Here is a 23,337-nt window from a genome sequence, read left to right on the forward strand (position 1 = left end):
AAATGTGAGTTCTACCCCAACACCACTATACCAACCAACCAGCCAGCCAGTCAGTCAACCAACCAACCAACCAACCAACCCAGTACACAAACAGGAGGGACTGGAGAGGTGGACCAGAGGTCTAGAGCACCGGCTGCTCTTCCAGAGGATCTGGGTTCAATTCCCAGCACCCACATGACAGCTCATGACTTCTATAACAAAAGTTCTAAGGGAACCAGCACCTTCACACAGACATACACCAAAACACCAATGCACATAAAAATAAAAGAATGAATGTGAAAGTAAGTAAGTAAGTAAGTAAATAAATAAATAAATAAAATAGGAAAAACCGGTGCTGTTTAGATTCAACCTGCCTAACATTCAGATAGTTTTGCAAAAATTGGGTGACACCACCTGGGGCAGTGGCTCAGTGGTAGAGCATTTGCTTAGCAATCCTGAGGCCCAAGGTTCAATTCCCCAATGCTATTAAAAATTAGTAAGTAAATAAAGATGTGTGGCTTCACTGAATTTAGTCTCCTAGAACCTCAGATAACTCAAATCCCAGGGAGGATTCACAGAACTAACAACCCGTGGAAAGCTATCTCTCGGCTGTCCTCCTGAACACAGTAAATGCTCAACTACGATCTGCTCTCCACCATACAGAGGGTTTAGAGAGGGTGACAAGCAGCTTGCAAGTTTCTCCATGGCAGGAGTTATAAACCTGGAGTTCACTGGGCCCAGAAATTATGTGCAGAAGCCCTTGTTTACATGTGGGGGACACTCATGTCCTTCTACTGGACTAAGAGGCCTTAGAGGAAGGCCTTCAACTACTATAGACTTAAGCTCCTACAACAAAAATTATTTCTGAATAGGTTGATAAACACTGTCTGTTTGATGATGATGGTCCGGGAGACGGCTGAGCCCTGAGCTACTAGACTTGTTACTGGACCCCTCCCCGCCCCCAAATGTTCCGAGTTCCCAGGGAGTCCTGCAAGGTCTGAACACAAAGCCAGGGAGCGGGCTTCAGGAATCTTCTCTGTAGAGCCAGTCTCCATGATCCAGTCTTCCTGGGTGAACAATTGGTGCATTTGTTTTTACATACCACGAAGCTGGACACAGCAGGAAGCTGGTCCTCTGCTGCCAGCTTTCAGAAGCACCTATGCTCAGATGCAGAAGGCACCCAGTTCTAAGGGAGGGGGGGTAGGTATGACCCGCAGTACCTGGTTCTCTAGGGACCTGTCCCTCCCCTGACTGGCCTTGACTTGGGTAAAGCCTGGGTGCTGCTGCAGCCTTTGGCCCAGTGGGCAGGGTCCAAGCTGCCCACTGGACCCTCTCCCGTTGTTGGGACAACCGTCCTCAGGAATTCCAGCCTCCCGGTCTTCGCTGGGTGAAAAGGGGAGAGAGTTGGCAAAGCTGGCTGCTTGGCTGCTCTTCCACCCCCCTGGTGAAAGGGGGAGCTGAAAACTGGATTCTCTACCCCCAGCAGCTCCATGGACAGCACACAAAACAGCTTAGTCCCAGAGGGCAGAATGTGCCAAGACATTCTTTAGGGTTGGTAACCGGAGACACTATTTTGTCCTTGGTGGCTGAGAAATCCCTTTTCCAACTGAAGGACCATTTGACTTACTTCTTTGAAATTCAGGGGAATGGGCAGGCATGGCTGTGATGTGTGCCTCAGATACACACACTCTCAAGGAGTGGAATTTTCTTAAATATGTTTCTTTTCATTTGTTTGTTTTACACCATTAACTAGTTACAGAGATGTAACTAACCACTCTTAACTAGCTATAGAGATGTAACTAACTACTCTTAACTAGCTATAGAGATGTAACTAACTATTCTTAACTAGCTATAGAGATGTAACTGCTCTGGGAGAATTTACCTCCCTCCCTTACCCCTCACATTATCCCTGAAGCTCTTTTAAGCTTTGTTAAATTGCCCCAAGCTTATGCTCCCGAGCTCTCCCCATCATAACTCCTTCTGTCTCATAGAAAGCAGGGGTATGGAGAGACAGGAAGGTTGAAATCACAGCCCTGGGAGCCTCATGGAGAACACTCAGCAAACTTCGTCCATGACCCACGGAAAGCACTCAAACCTCACCTAGGTTAAGTGACTAGCCCATGTCCACACTGGCAGGGTTAAAAGGGACAACCTCAAACCAGGTATACAAGAGATTCTAAGGATAAAGAAGCTGCGCCCCAAAACTCTCAAAGCTGGCTGGCTACAACAGTGATCCGCAGCCCTGACCCCAAGCTTGGGGATTCGTAGAAACAGTGCAGGCGGGATGAAGAGGTCGGCAAAAGTAGACTGTGAGCAGCTCCTGCAAGCACCGCTACGGCTGTGACATCTCACCAAGGCAGTCTGCTGCACGCAGAGGCTGCTGGGTCTGGCCTGGTGCAGGAGGTGATTCATAGTCAGTAGTCTAGACAACGTGGAGTTGTATCTTTTTAAAGATTCTTTTCTATTGTTGGTAATAGAAATTGCTAGTTTCCCATGAGTGAAAATGATAAAAAACATTTTTTAATAAGTTGGTGTAAAGGCAAGTATTAAGCAATAGTTCAGGTAGATATACCAGGGAGTCACAGATGTAACACACAACTCTACAGCCTGGCATATTATTGTCTTCTAGTCAAACCTGGCATATTATTACCTTCTAGTCAAGTCAGTTCTTGGGAAGCAACCCACTTGCCCTCTTCCAAGGGCAGTGGGTGACTGGGATTTTCTGAGAAGTTTTCTATGCTGTATTATTCTCTCAGATGCTCGGTCGTCATCAAGGCTGACATAGCGGTGCCCACAAACACAGCACCCCGGCTCACACAGCACCCTGGGCTCACACAGCACCCCGGGCTCACACAGCACCCTCGGCTCATACAGCACCCCGGTTCACACAGCACCCTGGACTCACACAGCACCCTGGGCTCACACAGCACCCCGGCTCACCCCAGCTCACACAGCACCCTGGCTCACACAGCACCTCGGCTCACACAGCGCCCCAGATCACACAGCACCCTGGGCTCACACAGCAACCCGGCTCACACAGCACCCTGGACTCACACAGCACCCCGGCTCACACAGCACCCTGGGCTCAGCTGCAGGGACTCATGCTGTAGGACACATAAGCTTGAAGTTGTCTGTTCTAAGGGGTAACAAGTTGCCAAGCTTCCCAACACAGTTACACAGCCTCCTGGGGTACCTTACTCTGAGAGGCCTGGGGGAGAACAAGACAAGATTAGAGGTGAAAAGGCAGAGCACAAGGACAGTTTTTAAAGAGGAAATAGCCAAACACTAGGAGCAAATCATATCCCTGGGTTCCAGATTTTCTCTTATGTTTAAAAATGGGGAAATAAGCTGGGTAAAGTGGAGCTCGCTTTTAATCCCAACCCTCTGGAGGCAGAGGCAGGCAGATCTCCTGGCCAGCCAAAGCTACCCGGTAAGATCTTATCTTGAAGATCCAAAGTAAATAAGCAATAAACAAACAAACAAACAAACAAGGGGAAATTGGAGCTGAGAGTTGGTAGATGGCTCCTGGGTTAAGCGGTTTGCTCCTGAGCCTGACCCCTGAGTTTGATATAGGGAGGCTGTGAGGCGGAAGGAACTACTAGACTCTAACAAGTTGTCCACTCACCTCCACATGCACACACTGTCAAGCACGCATGCACATCGTTATTAAACACACACATGGGGGAAGAGGTGGAGTGAGGTATGTGGGAGGGAACTGGGCTTTCATTTTCTATAAACTTTCTAACTTTTGGGTCTCACTGTGTAGCCCTGGCTGGCCTGTCTGTCTAGCTCCTGAGTTCCCGCTATCACTCCTTCCTTCCCAAGCAAACCATTAACCAGACAAGGGGAAACTGAGGCCAAAAGATCAAAGCAGCCTGTCTAACACTCCGTAGTATTAAATTTTTTCTCTTCCAAATTAAGTGAAGAAGACTAGCGCTGAGCAAAGTAGGAGCTCAAGAAACGATGAATGAATGGATCAATGAATGAACAAACTCAAGAGAAAATTGCTTTCTACGTTTTGTTTTGTTTTTTGGAGGCAGGGTTTCTCTGTGTAGCCCTGGCTGTCCTGGAACTCACTCTGTAGACCAGGCTGGCTTCAAACTTCTCAGAAATCCACCTGTCTCTGCCTCCCAAGTGCTGGGATTAAAGGCGTGCGCCACCACTGCCCGACTCTTTTTTTTTTTCTTTTTTTTCTTTTTTTTCCTTTAACCCTCATCTTGCTATACACCCCATTCTGGACGTCTCAGATCCCCTCATCTGAACCCCATAAGATGAAAGGTCCAACAAATTCATCCCGGGTGGCTTTACCGGCACCAAACCCCCAAGGTCACAGACCAAGTGAAAATTTAACATTCCTAGGGCACTTTGACTACACACCTTCTTGGCAAAGGACGACTCCCCTCCTCCCTGGGCAGATGTGGGCCAGGTGTGAGTAGCTGAAGGTGGGAAGGAGTCTGGGATGATAAGACTACCTGCCTCAGGAAAAGCTCGAGCTACATACACCCAGCGAGGTGCCCACCAAGGTCAGGATTGTTGAGGAGCCTGTGCCCCCAGAAGGAAGAAAGGAAGAAGAGGAGGCTAGGGCAGGCTGGGCTTTGCCAGAGGCCTCTCACCTCTATCTGCATCCTAACAGCTTCCAACTTGCTGTGAGATTCCTGGAGAACCAGTCTCCCTCTTTGCCCTCCCCCGCGCTCCCTCCTTCCCCTCCCACCTCCGGCTTCCCCAGACTTGCTCCAAAGCTTTTCTCCGCAGCCAACGAAGCACCTGTCAAAAAGCTGCTTTCTCTTCGCCAGTATGTCCTTCCTCCAGCAGTCTCCCAGCGACCCGTGGGCTCCCTACCACCCCTCCATGACAGAACCACCCCTCCTCAGCCAAGGAAGTTCCCAGAGAAGATTCGCTTCACCTGGTTTTGGTCTTTGCCTTCACCCTGGCCAGACGTCGCTTTCTAAAGGGGTCGGGGACCCTGCTAGAGCTTAAGGTCAAAACTCTGGGCAGGTGCCACTAGGGCCTAAGTCCTCCACCTGGGGCTGGCTGCGGGCAGTCCGCTTGGCGTCCGCCCCTCTCTGCAGCTCTTCGGGCAGGAGTACAGCTCAGGGAAGGGTGAGGGTGTGGAGGGGGCAAACTAAGACCTGTTAAGAGACACGCAGAGTCCCCCTGCACACCAAGGGCAGGTGCGGCCCAGGCGCGGTGCCGGGTCCGGGTCGGAGCACTCCGGGTCCTACCTGTCCCGTGGGTCGATCCAGCTGGTGGTGCGGTTCCTGTGATCTATGTAGTAGACCTTGCCGTCGAAGTCGCGCGCCTCCTCCCAGCCCTCCGGCAGGGGCAACTCCGGCCGGGGCATCTTCCCGAGCCTGGCCCGCGCTCCCCCATGCAGCTCGCGGCCGCCACGGGGCTCAGCGGCTCGGGCCGGCCGCTCTGAGTCCAGGCGGCCGCCGAGGCAGCATGATCGGGGGGTGGCGCCCGCAGATCGGGGGCCCTAACGGGGGCCGGCCGGTGTGGCGCCTCTGTCCATGCGGCCCTGCGGCCCCAGCCCCGCGCCGCCCGCCTCTCACGCTGCCATGTGCGCCCGCCGCGGCGCCCAGCCGGCCCGAGTCCGCGGCCAGCCAGCCGGGAGAGCGGCCCGAGCCGCCTCCTGCCTGTCCCTGCCGCCGCGCGCTGCGCTCCACGTCGCCGCCGCCGCCCGCAGTCTCTGCCGGAGCCCCGCCGCGCGCCCCGAGACTTCTGCCTCCGCCAGGTGTGGCTCCGGTGGTGCAGGTAACTGCGCTGCCCCGGAAACGGGAGGCGGAGCGCCGGGCTCCGGGGTTCCCGGGTCTCCTCCCCGCGCCCAGCGCGGCGAGGGCGGGTCCTAGAGCCCGAGACGCGCCCCCTCGTGGGACAGTCCTAATCGCCGACCACCCTTGCTCTGCCCCAGGAAGCTAGGCTCTCTCTATGCCAGAGCGTCCGGGCTCTTGGCGCATGTGGCCCCAAATCTTGACACACCCTGTTTTCTGTGATTGAGAACCAGGAGTCAGGCAAGAAGTGGTTAAGTGAAAACATTCTTGCAAATCGGCGAACATAAGTTTTCCAGGATCTCTCGTCCCTTCCCACCCCCTCCCCCCCCGCAGCACTCACACCATCTGTCTTCCTCCTATTCGATTCTCCCCGTGTTGTTTCAACCCTCCCCTCCGTAATTTGCAAATGTAGCTGGCTTTCCTTAGGGTCCCTAAAATTAGGAATGCTATGGATCTGCTTCCTAAGAGGACTTCCAGCGGGTGGCAAGGGAGGAGAAGGAAGGACATATTTTGCCAATCATAGTGAAGTGCACCTGTCTCACTCAAGAGGTTGAAGAAGGATTACTTAAATCCAAAAGTTCCAGGCTGAGTCAAAATAGCAAACAAAGGGGGGAAAATAAATAAGTAAGTAAGGAATGAAAGGAAAGAAGGAAGGAAGGGAGAGAGAGAGAGAGAGAGAGAGAGAGAGAGAGAGAGAGAGAGAGAGAGAGAGAGGAGAAAAGAAAAAGCAAACCCTAAAACAAGAATAAGTAAATATCTTGAGACATTAGTAATATTGAATTAGGGAAAAAAGAAGATGGAGTCATTCAGCCAAGAATCCTCTGGCTTCGCCCTGCCTGTCCCCTCTTAGGTCTGGTGTTTCCCCAGTGCAAATGTAACTGTGCCTGAGGCAGGAAACTGGACTGGAAGAATGAAGCCCAGTGCCTTGCCTGAATCAATCCCTTGATGTGGGGAGTAACCAGTCAATCCCTGTACTGTGTGGGGATCCCCTGTTCGATAGACAGGGCGTTTTAGGGTGGGCTCACCAAATCTAAATGCCCCGAGGACAGAGCGGGCGGGTGTAGCTCCTCCTCCATCCCGTCAATATAATGCTTCAAAGCCAGGGACCTCAGAGCTCAGGGAGGTCCTCGCCACACACCCAACTGCTGGAGAGTTACCCCTTCCTCCAGAGTTCCTCTGATGGGCCAAAGCCTTCACAATTATAAGTACCTCTACCCCCTCCCCCCTCCCCAATTCTGTCAGGATCAAACCCAGGGCATCACACTTGCCAGGCGAGCATCCTCACTGAACTCTACCCCAGCAAACCATCCAATCTGTTTTGAGTTTTTGCCTGGGAGACCTCGATCTGCCTGGCCTTGAACTATGGCTATCTTCCCTTCCTACCTCTCCCTCCCAAGTGTGAGATCACAAGTGTGAGTCATCACTTGTAACACGTGCAGATCTGGTACGAGGCTTGTGTTTTCAAGTATGATCTCAGCTAATCTTCACGACAAAGCCCTGGGATAGGGTACTGTGTACGCACGTCTCCTCATTCTGGAGATGAGGACACTGAACTTCAAGATGGCCAGGGATGGAGCTCAGAAGAGACACAAGCACCCTAGCACCAGTGAAACCAGTGGTTGAAGGGTCACCCAGTAACCCTTCGTTGTATTTACATTGGGGGTTTGTAAAGTTTTTTAGACTCTTGCTATGCAGCCCAGGGTGGCGTTGAGCTCATCAGCATCCTCTTGCCTCTCCCTTGGGAACTGGTTGGGAAGAGCAAAATGAAGCGAGAAAAATAAGGGATTAAGCCATCACCAAGGGGTCCATGTGGAGCGCCCTGGCTGATCTGATGACCAGCATACTTTTATAAAGTGTGGCTCAACTGAACTATTTTCTGCTAAAAAACACAAACAAACAACTCATGTCTTTTCCTTCCTGAAAAGTATGCTTGTCTGCTTATGACACATCCAATTAGTATGTGTGGGTGTATGTGTATGTGTGTGTATATGTGTATGTGTGTATATGTGTATGTGTGTATGTATATATGTGTGTGTATATGTGTATGTGTGTGTATGTGTGTATGTATACGTGTGTGTGTGTGTGTGTGCCTGCCTTATTTTCCAAGCTTCCTGGATGAACGTGTTGTACGCCAGATGCCCACCGCCTGGCATTTTCCAGTGGCTTGTTCCTCTATACCTTTAGACCATGCCTTGGAACAGGAATTGGTTCCTCAAAGCTTAGGCCTTAGGATCCCAGGTTATCTCCCAGAAGCTGCAAGCAGGGTGATGTAATCTACAGATGGTGGCCTGCCCCCCTGCAATGCCGGGTGAATCATCTCCAGGCATTCAGAAGCCCAGGGCAAGCATGCCGAAGGTAAAACCTGCTGAGCTTTGTGATAGGTTGGATTGGTTGCTACTCTACAGGTGACTGCACCGCAGGAATCCAAACTGAGACAAGCAGCCTTCCTGGCCCTCCTCTTAAGACTCCGACTTACAAGATGAAGTCCAGAGTATGGGTAACTTGGGGCTGAGCAGAGGCTACCAGCCACACCCAGTCTGCATCTGCATTCTCTGTTAGGCAGCTCCTGGGAGACAACACCACAGGTTGTCAAGATCTTAAAGCCAGTGTTCACTGCAGCAACAAAGAAAGGCCAGGTTCCGCACACGTCTTAAGAGTGGCCTAACTGCCTGTATCTCTTACACCTCTGGCCTGAAGGTACCAGTGATCTCGTGTACATAGACACACAATAAAAAAACAATAAAGTAAGTAGTAGGTAGGATGACGGAGAAACAGAGACAGTGAAAGATAGGGAGAGAAAGCTGGCTGTCTCAGAAGGCGTTCCTGGCTGGCATCTGCATGCGTTAAAGGGCTGGAGGCTTGGAGAACCTCTCCTGGGATTTGTTTTCCCACTCTGTGACTGGACCTCCCTACCTCATGCTCTCCGACCCACATGTCCTGGAGACCGCACACTCTTACGTCCTGTGACTGAGCCAACAATGTCTCCTTTCTTCAGTCACGTCTTGAGATTCATAACCGTGCCCTGGAGTTGGTGGTTTCAAGGTTGAGAAAATACATTCAAAGCCAGGCCGGGCAATGGTGGCACACACCTTTAATCCCAGCACTTGGGAGGCAGAGGCAGGTGGGTTTCTGAGTTCAAGCCCAACCTGGTCTACAGGGTGAGTTCCAGGACAGTCAGGACCACACAGAGAAACCCTGTCTCGAAAAGCAAGACAAAACAAAAACATTCAAAGCTAGCGACAGAGTCTAGGTAGAGCAAACTTTGGCAACAGGAGCGTCCAGGCAGAAGACATTTCTAATTTACCTCTGGGTCCTCGGTGCTTAATACAACGCTGCGAAACAAGCTGCGCCCAATGAGTGTTCTTACTGGTTCCATTCCTTAGAACAGAACTGAGACTGTCTACTAACAGGGCCCGGGTTCCAAGGGTCGGCTTCCTCACAGTGAGGTTTTGTTTTGGTTTTGCTTGTTTTGTTTTTTAAAGATGAGATCTCATGTAGCCCAGGCTGGCTTCAAACTCACTTTGTGAGGAAGACCCTGAACAGGAGGAGCTGATCCCCCTGTCTCCACCCCCTGAATGCTAGGATTACAGGCACTTACCACCACACCTAGCTGAGCCCTAGCTGAGCGCCTCATTACTACCACCTCCTCCTAGGGCTTCCTGCAAAGCGCTCTCTCAACTGAGCTCCATCCCCACCTCTCCAGGGGGTTCTCGCTCATGGGTTCCCAACAGAGCTAGAGATCTAGAAATGAGAAATGTCAGGGTCACAGTCTGATTGGAAGAATGGGGTAGTGTTTCTATCATAGACCATCCTTGAACTCTTGCTTTTATTTGGTTGTGTGTCCGTTCGGAGTAACGGGAGAAAGCCCTGGACATTTGGGAGGGAGGGCAGGTGAAGTTAGGACCATAGCAGAGCCCAAGAGAGCCCAGGGATCTGAATTCCAAGCTGAGGTTACACACACCTCCTCCACCACCAGAGCTGTCATCAAGACCCGCTTTAGGGCATAGAAGGGGCAGAAAAAGGGGGGAGGAAGGGAAGGAGGGAGGGAGGGAGAGAGAGAGAGAGAGATGGTGCCTGCCTCCCAGCTCCCTGCTTTTTGTCATTTTCTTCCGGCTTTTTGTCATTAACTGGACTGAGTTTCTCCCACAGCAGTGGCTATCCTGGAGCTGGCAGGACAGGTTGCATCCATCCTATTTCCAACCGTCTCATCAAAGAGTCCTCTGGAGCCTGGGAGTTGTTATGTCTTTCACCGGGGAGGAAATGAATTATGCACTGTGGGAGGCGGAGATGAAATCGCGGTTTCAAGGGGGTGGGTGGTGCGCAGGGAGAAAGCAAGCCTGAGAGCAGAGGGCGGGAACTGGCGCACAGAGCGCAGGCGTGCTCTCTTCCACGGCTACCCCAGCAGCTCGAGCGGAGCCCTGGTGGGAAATGGGGGTGGCGCGTGAGCGCAGTAACTAGCGGGCTGGCTGTGAGTCCCCAGGGTATTTATAGCACTCCATCGCCATGGTACCCAGAAGCTTAAATTAAACTCTAGCCCAACCGCTAGAGATGCTGGGAGTGGGCTGCTCTTTACCTGTATGTACACCTTGCAGGTTCTGACCCTGAATCCTTAGAAATGTAGCCTGTGCAGTTGAGCCAAGCACGTAAATGTTACAAATCATGCAACAAGAGGATGTCGGGGCGTGGTTTAAAGTCAGATAACCACTAGGTGGCTGGGTGGAGCAGGCAGGAAACAAACAACAAACCCTATTTGAAAGTTTCCTTCATCTTGGAGGCTGTGTGATGTGCGACTGTGCCACCATACTGGTTCATTGAGAGTCTCTGACAGTCCTAGAACTCGTTGTGCTATTGCCTCTGCCTCACAGGTGCTGAGATTAATAAAACCGTGGGCCATTAATTGTTCATAGAATCTAGAACCACCTGGGAAGGGAACCTTTACAAGGAGTGCTCTAGATTAGGTTGGTCTGTGGAATTGTCTTTGAGGGGCGGTCTTGATCATCTTAGCGGAAGTAGGAAGGCGTGCCTGTCGTGTTCTGTACAATTTCCTGGGGCTGAGTCTTGAAGGAGGTAAGGTTAGAGAGTGAACTCGGCACTAGCAAATAGGAACGCGTCGGTTTCCCTCGGCTCTTGACTGATTAGCTGTTTCAAGTCCCTGCTTTGGCTTCCCCACAGTGATGGACTGTCATTTGGACTTTAAAGCTGTAAAATAAGTTCTTTCCCCCTTAAAGTTATTTTCGTCAGGATGTTTTGTCATAGCAACCGTAATGAAACTAGAACAAAGAGCTTGGCTCAGCCCTGAGACATGAAGTTCTTTTAAGGGTAGGTATTATGGTTTAGATATAAAGTGTTCCAGCCAGGTGTGATGGCACACCCCTTCGATCCAAGCATTTAGCAGGCAGGAGCTGGTGCAATGGAAGTCTGGTCTACATAGTGAGTTCCAGGTCAGCCAGGGTCACACAGGTAGACCCTGTCTCAAGGGTAAATAAATAAGGCACCCCCCCCACCCCACCCCAAAGGCTTGGTCTAGACCTGGGGATGCTGCCGAAGGCAAGTGGAGCAAGATGGTGGTAAATTCATCAATGTGCTCATTTATTGATGAATTTGTTCTAAAAGGGCTTAGTTAGAGAAAATGGGTCACGGTAGGAGTGGGGCTTCAAAGGGTATATCTTGTTTCAGGCCCCATTTGTTTCTTCTCCCTCCCTCCCTCCCTCCCTCCTTCCCTCCCTCCCTCCCTTCCTTCCTTCTTTCCTTCCTTCCTTTTCTTTCCTATGCCTCAGCGCAGACCTGAAAGAAATGGAGCCACTGCCCATGCACTGAACCGTCTGAACCCAGGAGCCAGAACAAATCCTTTCTCAGGTATCTTATCACAAAAACAAGAAACAGTTGAACACATTAGGTCTCTTGACTTCTTTGGCTCTGTGACTTTATGACCGCTTCTGTTTGCTTCCTGTGCACCAGACAAGATGTAGTGACATGTGACTGGTTTCTAGACTGGTCTTGTGGAGCTCACAGCTTAATGGGGGTAAGACACGTAAATAAAGTCGGTAAGCAGCTGTAAATTGTTATGAAGGAAGCAGAGGGTTCTGAAGACGTTAGATGGGACAAGAGACGGAGGATGTGATAAAGAGGTGACATTGAAGCAGGGACCAGCAAGGTGAAACCCAAGGGCATACATCTACAGCGGTGTCCCTCGGCAGTGTCCCTCGGCAGTGTCCCCCGGCCTTCCTAAAGCTATGGCCCTTTAATACAGCTCCTCACGTTGTGGCGACCCCAAGTATAAATTTACTTCCATTGCTACTTCATAACTGTAATATTGCCGCTGTTAGAGACCATAGAGCAAATATCTGTGCTTTCCAATGGCCTTAGGCAACTCCTGCGAGAGGGTTGTTTGACAGCCCCAAGTGGTCGCCACCCACAGATTGAGAAAAGCCTCTGCTCCAGACTGAGGGGACAGAAGTGCTACAGAGCCAAAGATATAGTGTGACCATCGTGTCAAAAGTGCCCTGCGTGCACCGCTCTGGAAACCGTTACTGGGTGCTCTCTGTGAGACGTGGGTTCTCACATTGCTCAAGGCTGTGATTCGTGGCTCCCTATACAGTCGTCTCTACCTCGCTCTGACAATCAGAGTCTGCTCCCCGCCTTAGGTCAGCTGCTGTGACCTCAAAGATCCGATATAACCTCGGAGTCTTGTGACCTTTGTTTATCTGACTTTCAATATTTGAAAATCTGGCCATATGCCTTGGTGTAGATTTCTTTCTAGTCCTCTTGTTTGCGATTCACTTAGCTTCCTAAAGCTGCAGTTTTTGTGCATTTAAGCCATTATTTGAAACTTTATACAGTCCCTACACTCTATTGTTTTTTTTAATAGGACAAAACCAGGGGTTCCCTCCTTCTTTCTCTTCCTTGAAGTCTTACTATGTGGCTCTGGCTGTCCTTGAACTTGCAATCCGTCTCCTTCCAAGTGTTGGGGTTCTAAGCATGCATCACTACACCCAGTCCCTGTCTGTTGTTCGCATTAGGTAATTTCCATGGTTCTGTCTTCAAGTTAATTCTTTTCCTGTCCTGTCTCCTGTTCCTGGACTAGAGAGCAGAGACTTGTTGGCACCTTGAAGAGCACCACTGGGATGCAGGTCGGCTCTTTCCAGTGCCCAGCCTGGGGTATACTGGGGGAACTAGCCACAGTGTCACTTCTTAGATTGAGAGTTCTCAGCACCTTCTAGATTCTTCTCGTATTTGTTTTACATGTGATGCCCAAAGTTTTTCCTTAAGTGGTGAGAGGTATAGAGGACATGTCACCTCCCGCTTTCCTGGAAGCAGGAAGCCACTACTTACTGGGAACTAGCAAGGCTCAGTGCATCTGAGTTAGCTAGCATTCACTCTCCTCTCCTCCGCTCTCTCAGCCTACCAGCTCACGTTCCTTACAGTCATGTAGACAGGAAGCATCTGAACCCTGCCTTGCTGGCTTCCCTGCGTCTAGTCCTCCTCTGTGACCCAGGTCCTAACACAAGCTCCTTTGTCTGACCATTTTAATGATGCAATGATCAACTCTGTTCTTGCAAATCTTTATCCTTCAGTAAATCTCATCTTTTATATATATATATATATATATATATATATATATATATATATATATATATAAAGTTTAAGGAGGGATGGTAGTGGCACACACCTTTAATTCCAGAACTCAGAAGGCAGAGGCAGGTGGATCTCTGAGTTTGAGGCCAGCCTGGCCTACAAAGCAAGTTCCAGGACAGCCAGGGCTACACAGAGAAACCCTGTTTTAAAAACAGACAAACAAATAAACAAACAACAACAAAACCTAAAAGTGTGTGTGTGTGTGTGTGTGTGTGTGTGTGTGTGTGTGTGTACTTTTTATGTTTACGTATGGGTATTTGTGTCAGTGTATACCACGTGTGTAGGTGCCTACAGCCGAGGGCAAAGCTGAACTTGGGTCCCCTACTGGAGCAGCAAGCACTCTTAACCCTTGAGCCTCCAGATCTCTTAGGCACAGGCCTCTGAGAGACTTGCAGCTCAGAGTCTCTGGTCAGGCCGAGACTTCGCTGGAAAGTGGCCATCATCTACGTACCTTCAGTGAGCCATAGATCGGGGGCCACCCTTCCCATCATAACTTTATGCCTCCTCTCCTCCGGCTGTACAGCGAGGCTGTGTATCCTCCGTGCAGAGAGTTCTCCAGCTGAAACGTGGCTTCTTCCTCTGCCACCCAAGGTCATCTACGGAGCTGTCAGTCCCTCCCCACCTTCCTCTCCTGGACCACAAAGCTCAGTGAAGACACGCTTCTTGATTTTTCAGTTCTTCTTTCCTTCTTTCCACAGATTGACCTCTGAGGACAGGGCTGCTGTGGTTATTTTCGGGTGGAAGGGACTGTACCCTGGTCAGGGCCCAGGGCCTATTGTCACTACTTTTTGGCCATTTTTTTTTCTGCTTGTAGAAAACAGATGGTTTTAGTCTGTTGGAATAATTAGGAGCCCATATGCCCTTCAAAGAAATAATTTGCCCATCTGTAGTAAGGAATGGGAATTATGCAGTTTCCAAGGGGCCTGCTTGAAAGGAGTTTTGTTTTTCAGTTTGAAGTGTCTTCAACAGCTCTTTATCTTTCTTTCCAGAACTAAGAAAATGCAGAAAGAAGTCAAATATAATATGGGATCCACTAGGGGTCTTGGATTACTACACACACACACACACACACACACACACACACACACACACACACGACAAACAGCATTCTAGAGATTATTGGTGAAATTGAGACACGGACTACCTTTTGGGTAGTTGTCATCAAGTCAGTGTAAAGCATTTGGGGATTTTTCGTAGGTATGGTAGTTAAGCAAGAGAATAATTCCTGTCCGCAGGAGCTCTCCTATGACACGTTAGGAGCATAATGCTGTCTGTGATGTACCTTCAGACGTTCCAGTCACCACTGAACCATTTCAGAGAGGAGAGAGTGTAATTGTGGTCACAATGTTAACTGCTAGTAATCAGTTACAAAAGATACTGTCTTCAATATTTTGTTAAACTCCTATTTAGTTTCTCAATGTCTTGTGTGAAATATTTCTCCATCAATACTGGCTAAACTACAATAATAATCACTGGGTTTTCTAAAAATGTGCTCTGGATTGCTTAAGATGATGTATTGACATCCTATCTATTAACTTCTGATTCGGACCCTGGAGCAGCTTTCTAAACAATGAACCCAGCAAATAGCTATAACGATCCTGGTATTCCACATGGCCTGAGTTCAAAATATATTTCACAGAGCTTTTATTTCACAGAGCTTAATATTTTATAGTAAATGCACTGATAATGAAAAGAAAGGGAGGGGAAAAATTTGGTGTAGCCCAAGCAAAGCAAATTAATTCTGTGTGGGTGTGACTGTAAGTCACAGGTGCTGGCCTGGCACTAGGGAGGCTTTAGTCCTCTCCTGTCCGCCTTCCTGGACAGACCCTGTTACGACCCTGAAAGAGCTCAGCTGTAGGTGGCTGGTAGCTACTCCACTATTCAGCATGAGGGCCAAAACCTGTTGAAAACGGAAGGTTCACACTTTTATAAAATTAGCGGTTTGTGAGCAGGCAGACTCTTGGAGTTTGTATTATTGTCACGACCATATAGGATCCACACATTTAGACTGAATATAGAAGCCATCTCATATCCTACAGCCCTTGAAGTAGAGAATTAGGCCTTCGGAGAAGGCCCTGGCCTGCCACATGGGCTGGGGACATAATGGAACAAGCATTTGGTGGTCTTCAGATTCTGTTAAATCAGGGGCTTTCTTGAGGAGCAACACTGACCATAACACTAATGAAATGGCCTGTTGGGTCCACTGCCCAATCGTCCCGAACACACTTCATCTCATCTGATCTTAGAAGCAGACCGGCTTAGCACACACTCTCTCTGTACCAGGGATGGAGTGGCACTCCCCACAGCCCAAGCTCATTCCAGCCTTGGGACTGGGGGCTCCTGCATGTTTGGCATAAACATCCAGGCTGCTAAATATCTGGTGCAATGAAACTCTGGGCATGTGGAAGACTGTACCAGCCTGTGAGATCTTGCTTCTGAGAACTTGGTACAGTTCTAGATTAATATAAATGAGGGTCTGTACACTGCTATTTTGAAAACACAGGAATCTTCCTTCAGTTCATATGCCCTAAGAAGAGAAACCATTTCTAGTCAGCAGGCTAACAGGTATTGAGGCCATCCCTGGGGAAGGCTGTGTTCAGTGAAGCAGGTAAGAGTCTAGATCAGCAGGGAATTGCGTGTGGGAAGCAAATCCCATCTCTTCTTGGTTCCACCTGGCATAGACACAGCCCCTGCCTGGAGAGTAGACAGCGAAGCCCTCCCACCACGGCCGGGAACTCCCTTCCTCCAGGTGGTGGGGAGGCTGCCATCTGTGCAGCATCCTCTGGTGAGAAGGACGTCAGACTGGCTCGCGTTATGGGAGCGTAGTTGCCAGAAGGCTGGCAAAGGGAAGCCAATGAATTCTTCTGTCTGGAGCCCCCAGTTCGACCCTCTAGGACCCATGACAAGGTTGGGTTGAACTACAGGGAACTTGAAGTTAAAAGATAGGCTTCCTGGGGTCTGACTTAGCACAGTGACCATGTCCCCCTCTGTCCCCAGTGACCCTTCGGTGAATGGATGGATGTAGCTTGTGCATCCTGAAGGATGGAGCTTAGATGAGCATCAGAGAGCAGAGACTGAGCTTTGCCTCCGACACCAGGGGCTTCCTCAGATTCATCAACGTCACCTTTTCCACTAAAGACGGGTTGAGCAAGATCCTCTCCACTCTATGGTTCTTTTACAGTGGTGTGCGGTCTGCAGTCTCATCTACTCAAGATGCTGAGGCAGGAGGATTTCTTGACCCCAGGAGCTTCAGGCCAGCTTGAGAAACACACTGAAAGATGCTCTCTCAAAAATCAACAACTAATCAAATTAATTAATTAATTAATTAATTAATGAGGGCTGTGTTTGTGACAGTGTCTCATGCTTGTCTGGTTCTGTTGCTGTTGTTATTTACATTTTAGTTATGTAATTTTGTGTGTGTGTGTGTGTGTGTGTGTGTGTGTGTGTGTACATGCCATGACACATGGGTAGGGGGTCAGAGAATAACTTCTGGGAATCAATTATCCTGTTATGCCTCGTGAGTTCCAGGGATCAAATTCAAGTTGTTGGAGGCTGAAATGGCTCAGAGGTTAAGAGCCCTGCCTACCCTTCCAGAGGCCCTGAGTTCAATTCCTAACAACCGCATGGTGGCTCACAACCATCTGTAATGGGATCCGATGCCCTCTTCTGAATGACAGACTCACATATATAAAATAAATTAAAAAAGAAAAGACAAGACGATTCTTTAAAAAACTAAATTCAGAGTGTCAGGCTTGGTCATCGTCTTTGCTCACTAAGCCATCTTCCTCAAATCTGTGGAAGACAAGATCTCACTGTTCAGCTCTGGTTGGTCTTACCAGCATGATCCTCCTGCCTCAGTCTCCCCAGTTATGGGGTCACACGCGTGAATCACCATGCCGAGGGTGGCGAGGGCATCAGTAGCTTTGTGTAGGGCATCTGTATTTCTGTGTAGTACACAAAGCAGAGGCGCGCCACCACCCAGGTCCTATGTGAAGCTGAATCCTGCAAGCAGGTGGCATTCTTTTGTCTACCCCTCCCTGCTGGGTCCCTCAATGTGGGGTGCTGGTTTTGAACACAAACACCAGCTTACATGGTCATGAACTTGGCTATACTTTTTCCACACTCTCTGCCTCCGGCCTAGTTTGAACTCTGTACAGTAAGGCCTACAGGGGCATCTGTTCTCAGACAGTGCCCTGGGGCTCCCTGCAGGTCCCCGGCATGTCACAAGCCACTTCCATGCTCCCAATGGTGAGGTAGGAGGAGGAGATGAACACTTTCTGGACAGTGGTCCCTGAAGTAATTTCCAATCTTCCTAGCTTCTCCCCTCTTTCCAAGAATGATGGCCTTCAGCTCCCAAAGAGATGGGCCATGGACTCATTTGTGCGCAGATTTCTCTGATCTATTAAGAGTAATTCTTGGGAGGGCAAGACGGAGACAGGGGTTAGGGATGAGCAGAGAAGACTTGTCATGGATGCTGAAGCGACTACACCCTGGCTGTTTCTCCTAGGACCTGGAGCTTCGGGAACCCTTCAGAGGCACCCCTCACTGTTCACTGAGGTGGGCACCCAGGTCCTATGTACCCGCATTGACCAGTCAGGGCTTCCTCACTGTGACTGCCCCCACAGGCAGTACCTGGCCAGCCCAGCAGGTAACTGAGCACCTGGGTTTTGGGTTGGGATCTGCGCTCACTCTGTGGACCTGAACCATGTCCTGAACTACTGTGAGAAGATTAAAAACACCCTCCACATATGGAAGAATTATCTTCCTGTTCTTCCAGTGTGTGTGTGTGTAGGGGAAGGTGTATACGGGAGCGTGGTAGGTATTTCGTGCAAATACACATGGAAGCCAGAGGTCAACCTTAGGGTGTCATTTCTTAGGTACTGTCTACCTTGTATCTTTGGAGACAGGGTCTCTCCTTAGTCTGGAGGGTGAAGCTGGCCAGCCAACCCCAGGAGTCTGTCTGTCTGTTTCCCCAGTGCTGAGGTTAAAAAGCACCGCCATGCCTGTTTTTTTTTTTTTTTTTTAAGGTGAGAATTGGGCATCAAACTAGGGTCCTCATTCTTGCAGATAATTAGGCACCTGAAGTACCCCCCCTCAGCCTTTCTATAGTTATGTTTTCATTAGTGGTGCCAGATCTTTCTTGATCTTTGAGCATCAAGATGCCTGCATCCTTGAGGTCAGCAGAGAAAGCGATCCACCCACGATCATCCTTCCTCTTTTCTTCCTCCCACAGTGGTGATATCCGTTCTTGCATTCCTACGTAGCCCTGCTTGTCTTGGGAGACCATGCCAGTTTCCACAGTGTGAGTGGGTCCATCACTGATTTCAGGGTACTAGTGTGATGTCAGTGATGAGATGATCTTGTACGAAGGTGTCAGCACACCTGAGTGCAGGCAGGTGTGAACATCAGCCGGGAATGCAGGGTGAGCTTGTGTGCTGTAGGCGATGCTTGCACTTGTCACTGGGAACGGCTTGCTTGCATGTATTGTCACCTGGGTATTGAGTAGTTACAACTGTGTCTCTGTCCTGTTTGTTTTAAAAAACGTTTGTACCGCAGGATGGGCCTCTGAATATGAGCTTTCTCTTCTCTTCTCTTCTCTTCTCTTCTCTTCTCTTCTCTTCTCTTCTCTTCTCTTCTCTTCTCTTCTCTTCTCTTCTCTCCTCTCCTCTCCTCTCCTCTCCTCTCCTCTCCTCTCTCTCCTTTCCTTTCCTTTTGTTTTCTTTTCTTTCTTCCCTTCCTTCTTTCTGTCTGTCCTTTCTTCTTTGTGTTTGTTTGTTTGTTTTTGTTTTTTTTGTTTTTTTTGAGACAGGGTTTCTCTGTGTAGCCCTGGCTGTCCTGGAACTTGCTCTGTAGCTAAACCAGGTTGGCCTTGAATTTAGAGATCAGCTTGCCTCTGCCTCCTGAGTCCCAGGATTAAAGGTGTGCACCACCACACCAGTCCCCTGAACCTCATTTTTTTTTGGAAATGCTGGCATTCAGTTCTTCTGCAGGTTCTCTGCAGGCTAATGAAAGAACGTCAGCAGGGTCCTTACAAAGGTGGACAAAGGGCTGTCCCAGAAGGGTCAGCATTGGGGGTATGACAGCTGGGTACGACAGCGGGGCCTGGAAGAGCCTGCTTCCCTGTCCTGCAGGGATCTCAGACTGGAAGATGTGTTTCTTGTCCTTAGGCTAAGCAGCACTCACACTGGGAAGTGCACTCTCTGGAGGAAGTGCTCTGCCCCTGCTTCTTCTTTGGCTTTCATAACTTCCAGGAGAGGTGGGGATATCCCTTCTTCCTGTTTTGATAATGAGTAAACCTCGTCTTGAGAGGTGTCAGATTTCCTCAAGGTTTGTAGCTCGTATGTAACCAAACAAGGCACAGACTCATAGAATTGACTCTAGGGGCTGAAGAAACAGCTCAGTGGCTAGCGGCACCAGGGGCTTTTTTTTTTCTTTTTAGAGGATTTGGGTTTAATTCCCTGCAACCACAATCTTTGGATTCCTGTCCCTACGGGATCCGGCGCCCTCTTCTGACCTCCACAGGCACTGCAGACACACGGTGCACAGACACACATGCAGGCAAAATACCTATGCACATAGAATAAAAAGTAAAAAAGGACTGAAGAGTCCCACAGTTAAAAGCACCTCGTGTGGGTTGGAGAGATGGCTCAGCAGTTAAGAGCACTGACTGCTCTTCCAGAGGTCCTGAGTTCGATTCCCAGCAACTAGATGGTGGCTCACAACCATCTGTAATGGGATCTGATGTCTTCTTCTGGTGTGTCTGAAGACAGTGACAGTGTACTCACATACATAAAACAAATAAATAAATCTTTCAAATATACCACCAAACAAAACAAAAAGCACCTGTTGCTCTTGCAGAGGACTTGGGTTCAGTGCCCAGCATCCACATGGTTGTTCACAACCATCTATAACTCCAATTCCATGAGATCTAAGGCCCTCTGCTGACCTCTGAGGATAGATACTAGGTGTATGGGCATGAATATACGCACACACACACACAGTGCACATACATAAAAAAACAAAACAACACCACCAAAAAAAAAAAAACCCACTCACACATGCAAGATAAACACATCTTGTAAGAAATAAGTGGGGGCTCTCTCTCCCCATGAGTCTTTTCACTGCTCTGTCCAGTGCTCACAGTGGAAAAAGTGGCAGAGATTGACAATGGCTATGGCATGAGCAAAGCTTGCTTTGCTGGCAACTGTAGCCCCATAGCCATATCCCCTCCACTATCAGGCCCCTCCTACACCAGCGTTATCATGGTGGGCCTATGTGGGAGAAGAGGCCCAGAACAAAAGGGGTATCCTGAGCCTGAAGTTTGCTCTCGGGCACAGCATTGCCACTAACTGGGACATAATGGAGATTATCAGGAACCACACCTCCTACATGGGCTGTGCATGACTTCTGAGGAGCACCTGGCGCGTCTGACCGAGGCTCCCCTGAACCCCAAGGCTTACAGACTGAAGATGATCCAGGGACTGTTTGAAGCATTTAACACCCATCCACGTATGTGGCCATTCGGGCAGTGCTGTCTCTGTATGCCCTTAGGCACCCCTAGGGCCTATGCACGTGCTCACGTTTGTGTTCTCATGCATGCATGTGCACTCGTCATGAACTCTGGTAACAGGGTCCCACATCCAGTGCCCATCCACGAGAGTTATGTCTTTCCCAAAGCCGCCTTGCGTCTGGACCTGGGTGGCTGGGACCTGGCAGACTACATCATGAAGATCTGCCTGAGCAGGGTTACAGCTGCACCACCATAGCTGAGGCAGGGAGCACGTGAAACATTAAGAAGAAGTAACTGGTAACTATGTCCAGTCGTGTTAGATTTTGAGCAAGATATGGCCACGGCTACATCCTCTTTCTCCTTGGAGAAGAGCTTCTACCCTGGACTCTGTCTACCTTCCATCCAGCACGTGTGGATCAGCAGGCAGGGATGCAGCTAGCCAGGGCCCTCCACCATCCACTGCAAATACTTCTAGATAGACAATGCAGGTACCAACCATCTACTGCATGAGATGATTCAGAAACATCAGTCTGTCCTGGCAAGTGTACACACGTCCTGGCAGCCTATTGAGAAGACATTTGTCCTTGAAGCTTGTATCTGATTTTGACCTTGTATTCAAGTTAGCTGTTTCCTTGGTGGACATTTAATACCCCGTGTGTATCTTATCTTAATTTGGTCCCTAGTCCATGTGGCTTAGCCACTCGGTGGCTGGGAGGAATAGGTTCTGGAAGAGAACCCCCAGCCTGGTGGATCTTTTCGAGCAGGGTGTAGCCATCTCTGCAGGGTGTTAACGGACAACCGGACAGCCGACTGTCCCAGGATTTCTGCCAAAGGCTCCGGAACTTCTCACCGCTTCCCTCTTGCTGTCCAACTGCTGGGGAAATACCAGCCTTGAGACCCTCCTGACCCCTGTTGTGCTGTTATTTGCCAGGTTGGGGCCCACAGCAAGAGCAACACCCTTCTAGCACCAGAGACGTCCGGCATACGTTGTGTGCCTGCCCATGTGCAAAGCACATATGGGGAGTGCCCAGTGAGCCTTAGCTTGTGTCTGTGGCTGTGTGCACACACGCACATGCAGCACTCAAAGGGTTGGCTGTGTGTGGGACATTTGCATTGACAATGGTGAATTTATTCATTCTTTAAATTTATGTAATTTTTTGGGGGGGTATCCAGTTATTTAAGAAGTGTTGAATTTTGGATTTTCTATGATTCAGCCCCGGCAACGAGTCATTGTGTAAAGAAAATTAAAATTAAAATTGATGCAGTAACCAAGCAAAATAAAATAACAAAGGGGAAAACAGTTAAAAAAAATTACTGGTTCTAAAACTGTATGGTTTCACTATATTTCCACTGGCAACGGGGCTGACCTTACTTGAAAGCAGAAAGGAGAGATTCCTGTTTCCCGTTTACTGTTATGCGTGTGCAGTATATACCAGATGCTCTGTGCTACCCTGCTCTAACTTCCTGTGTATGTGTAGTATACCTCCTGTATACCCTCGTTGTGCACATTGCATTAGTCACACACCACGAATGCCCTCCGACCCCAGTGTGCCTCTCCTCACACTCAGATGCACTTTTATTCACATCTGGACACATGTGGCCTGCACATACCACCTGAAGCCTGTGTTCCACATTGCCTCACGTGGCACATGCTCACCGACACAATGAAGTCTGTTGTCACTTTCTGGGTCCACTTAGCAGGCCAAGCCTTCTGTTGGTTCACCTTCTCCTAAGCATTGGAATCGGGATGGACCCTTCCCCTCACCCCATAGGCTGCAAGGACAGCGGCACACGCAAGCAGGGTATGGCAAGGAGGGACAATGGCGTGGCAGATTTGTGCTCGTGAATCTCCTCAAGGCAGCCACCTGAAGACTTACCAGCAGGGCACTGGTGGGCACTAGCTCACATTCTCTGTGGAAGTGTCCTCAAGCTCCAAGACGGCATCCTCAGGACTTGCCCTGAGAACATGCTGAGCATCCATCACTAACATAACATCCCACGGGACTCTATGGAGCTGCGTGATCCTCAGCATGGGATATAACAAGATAAGGAAATGAACACTGCTCTGCTACCTCAGACCCCGGCCATCTTCACTCTGGGGAAAGGTGCGTGGAAAACCCTGGGCTCCTCTTTCCCCATCTTCCTCTCATTCCTATTGCTCTGATGGCTAGTTAGCAGGGTAACACATTCATGGGAATATTTCTGGTTGTAGACAGAATCTGGTCAGCCTGGCTTCAGAGCACTCAGCTACTCTGCCCCCTCCACCGGACACAGCCCCCCCACCGGACACAGCCCTCTCCCACTGGACACAGCTCCCCCACACCAGACAAGCACCCCCACCAGACACCCCCCACTGGACAGCAGCCCCCCACCAGTTCCCCCCACCACACACAGCCCCCCCACCGGACATCCCCTTTACCGGACACAGTCCCCCACTGGACA

At 49.7% G+C, this 23,337-nt stretch overlaps 1 protein-coding gene across 1 annotated transcript in view; it reads right to left on the bottom strand.

The window, feature by feature from the left end:
- Wwc1 (WW and C2 domain containing 1) overlaps positions 1-5,816 on the bottom strand; it is a 137,142-nt gene extending 131,326 nt beyond the window's left edge. The window contains exon 1 of the mRNA XM_021211689.2: positions 5,202-5,816. Coding sequence (XP_021067348.1) covers positions 5,202-5,320 — 119 coding nt within the window. The 5' untranslated portion in view covers positions 5,321-5,816. The remainder of the gene's footprint in view (positions 1-5,201) is intronic.
- Between the last annotated feature and the right edge of the window lie 17,521 nt (positions 5,817-23,337).

The sequence above is a fragment of the Mus pahari genome, chromosome 14 (assembly GCF_900095145.1).
Source record: "Mus pahari chromosome 14, PAHARI_EIJ_v1.1, whole genome shotgun sequence".
NCBI classification, from domain to species: Eukaryota; Metazoa; Chordata; class Mammalia; order Rodentia; family Muridae; genus Mus; species Mus pahari.